Here is a 1,547-nt window from a genome sequence, read left to right on the forward strand (position 1 = left end):
GTCCCTTGTGTTGGGGACACACCAGCACCATGGGGACACCAGGAGCTGTGCCAGGGTGCGACGCCCAGGCTGAACGGAGCTGCCTCCGTCCCTGGGGACACTGTGGACAGATGGACGGATGGACAGACAAGATCCCCTGATCCCCTTGTTTGGTGATTTATTTGGCCAGAGTGAGCGGTGGCGGGTGGGGACCCTCTGTCCCCTCAGTCCTCCTTCTCATCCCCGTGGGTGATGATATAGCACAGGGACTTGTAGTCGATGTTCCCCGAGATGTCGACGGGCGTCACCGCGAACATCTGCTCTACCTGTGTGGGGACACACACCCGGGGGGGCTGGGATGGGTCCCTGCGGGGTGCCACGCGGTGACCGTGGGAACGGGGACCTTGGGGATGGGGTCTTTGGGGGACACATGGGGATCTGGGGCTGGGGGCTGTGTCCCCCTCCACATGTCTCCCTGTGGGCAGGCAGAGCTGGATGTCCTGGGCACCCGCTTACCCCGAGGGCCCTGTTGCCCCCCCTCATGCAGGGACACGCGAGGGGACAGAGTGGGCAGAGGCCAGCGCAGGGGACCGTGATGGTGACAGCCAGGGGAGCTGCCTCACCTCCTCTGGGGAGAACTTATCCGCCTGGGTCAGGAGGAGCTGCTTAAACCTGCGGGAAGAGGGAATGGCTGAGCCCAGGTTCAGCTCCTGTGCCCATCGTAGGGGACACAGGATCCAGCCAGGTGCTTCAAGGGTCCCTGTCGCCCCTGACTCACTCGTCCTTGTTCACGGTGCCAGTGCCAGCAGGGTCAAAGAGCTTGAAGGCATTGAGGATGGACTCCTCGGGGTCGGTGCCTGAGGGGGAGGTGTTAGGTGGGGTCTGGGGCCGACCCCTAGGGGTGTTGGGGTGGCAGGGGGCACCCAGGGCCACTCACCATTCAGCTTCTCCCCAAAGAGCGTCAGGAAGACGGTGAAGTTGATGGGCCCCTTCCCCTCCTTCAGCATCTCCTCCAGCTCCTCGTCACGCACGTTCGTCTTCCCTGGGGGGGACATGGTGACAAGGCCACATGGCACCGGGCACAGGGACAGCCTGGCCCCAGGAGGGGAGAGGTGCCACTGGAGATGCCAGCTGGAGCGCTGGGACATGTCCCTCGGGAGATAAAGCGAGTGGTTCCCTCCGCACACCCGGGTGGCCCTGGCTGTCACTGCCCCGGGCTTCGCACCATCACTGTCCCCTCACTTGGCACCGTCGCTTCCCTGTGCCTGGCACCACATCTGTCCCCACACTTGGCGCTGTCACTGTCATCCCCTTGGCACCGTCACTGTCCCATACGTGGCATCACCAGCTGTCCCCCAGTTGGCACTCTCGCTGTCCCCACGCTTGACATCATCACCGTCGCCACACTTGGCATCACCGCTGTCCCACACTTGGCACCGTCGCTGTCCCCAGCTTGACATCACCATTGTCTCCTGACTGGCACTGTCCCCGTCCCGTCCCCCCGCGGTGCCCACTGACCCAGCGCTGAGTAGGTCTCCTTCAGGTCCGCCTTGGTGATGATCCCGTCC

At 64.1% G+C, this 1,547-nt stretch overlaps 1 protein-coding gene across 1 annotated transcript; it reads right to left on the reverse strand.

Moving 5' to 3' along the window:
• Positions 1 to 203: 203 nt before the first annotated feature.
• Positions 204 to 1,543, reverse strand: MYL7 (myosin, light chain 7, regulatory; the record flags this gene model as incomplete). The annotated part of the gene is made up of 5 exons (XM_009701824.1): positions 204 to 305; positions 603 to 651; positions 758 to 836; positions 917 to 1,021; positions 1,498 to 1,543. Coding segments are annotated over 5 exons (381 nt in total), but the record flags the coding sequence as incomplete, so codon positions are not given.
• Positions 1,544 to 1,547: the final 4 nt, after the last annotated feature.

This window comes from Cariama cristata, unplaced genomic scaffold, assembly GCF_000690535.1.
Source record: "Cariama cristata isolate BGI_N322 unplaced genomic scaffold, ASM69053v1 Scaffold39096, whole genome shotgun sequence".
Taxonomy (NCBI): domain Eukaryota; kingdom Metazoa; phylum Chordata; class Aves; order Cariamiformes; family Cariamidae; genus Cariama; species Cariama cristata.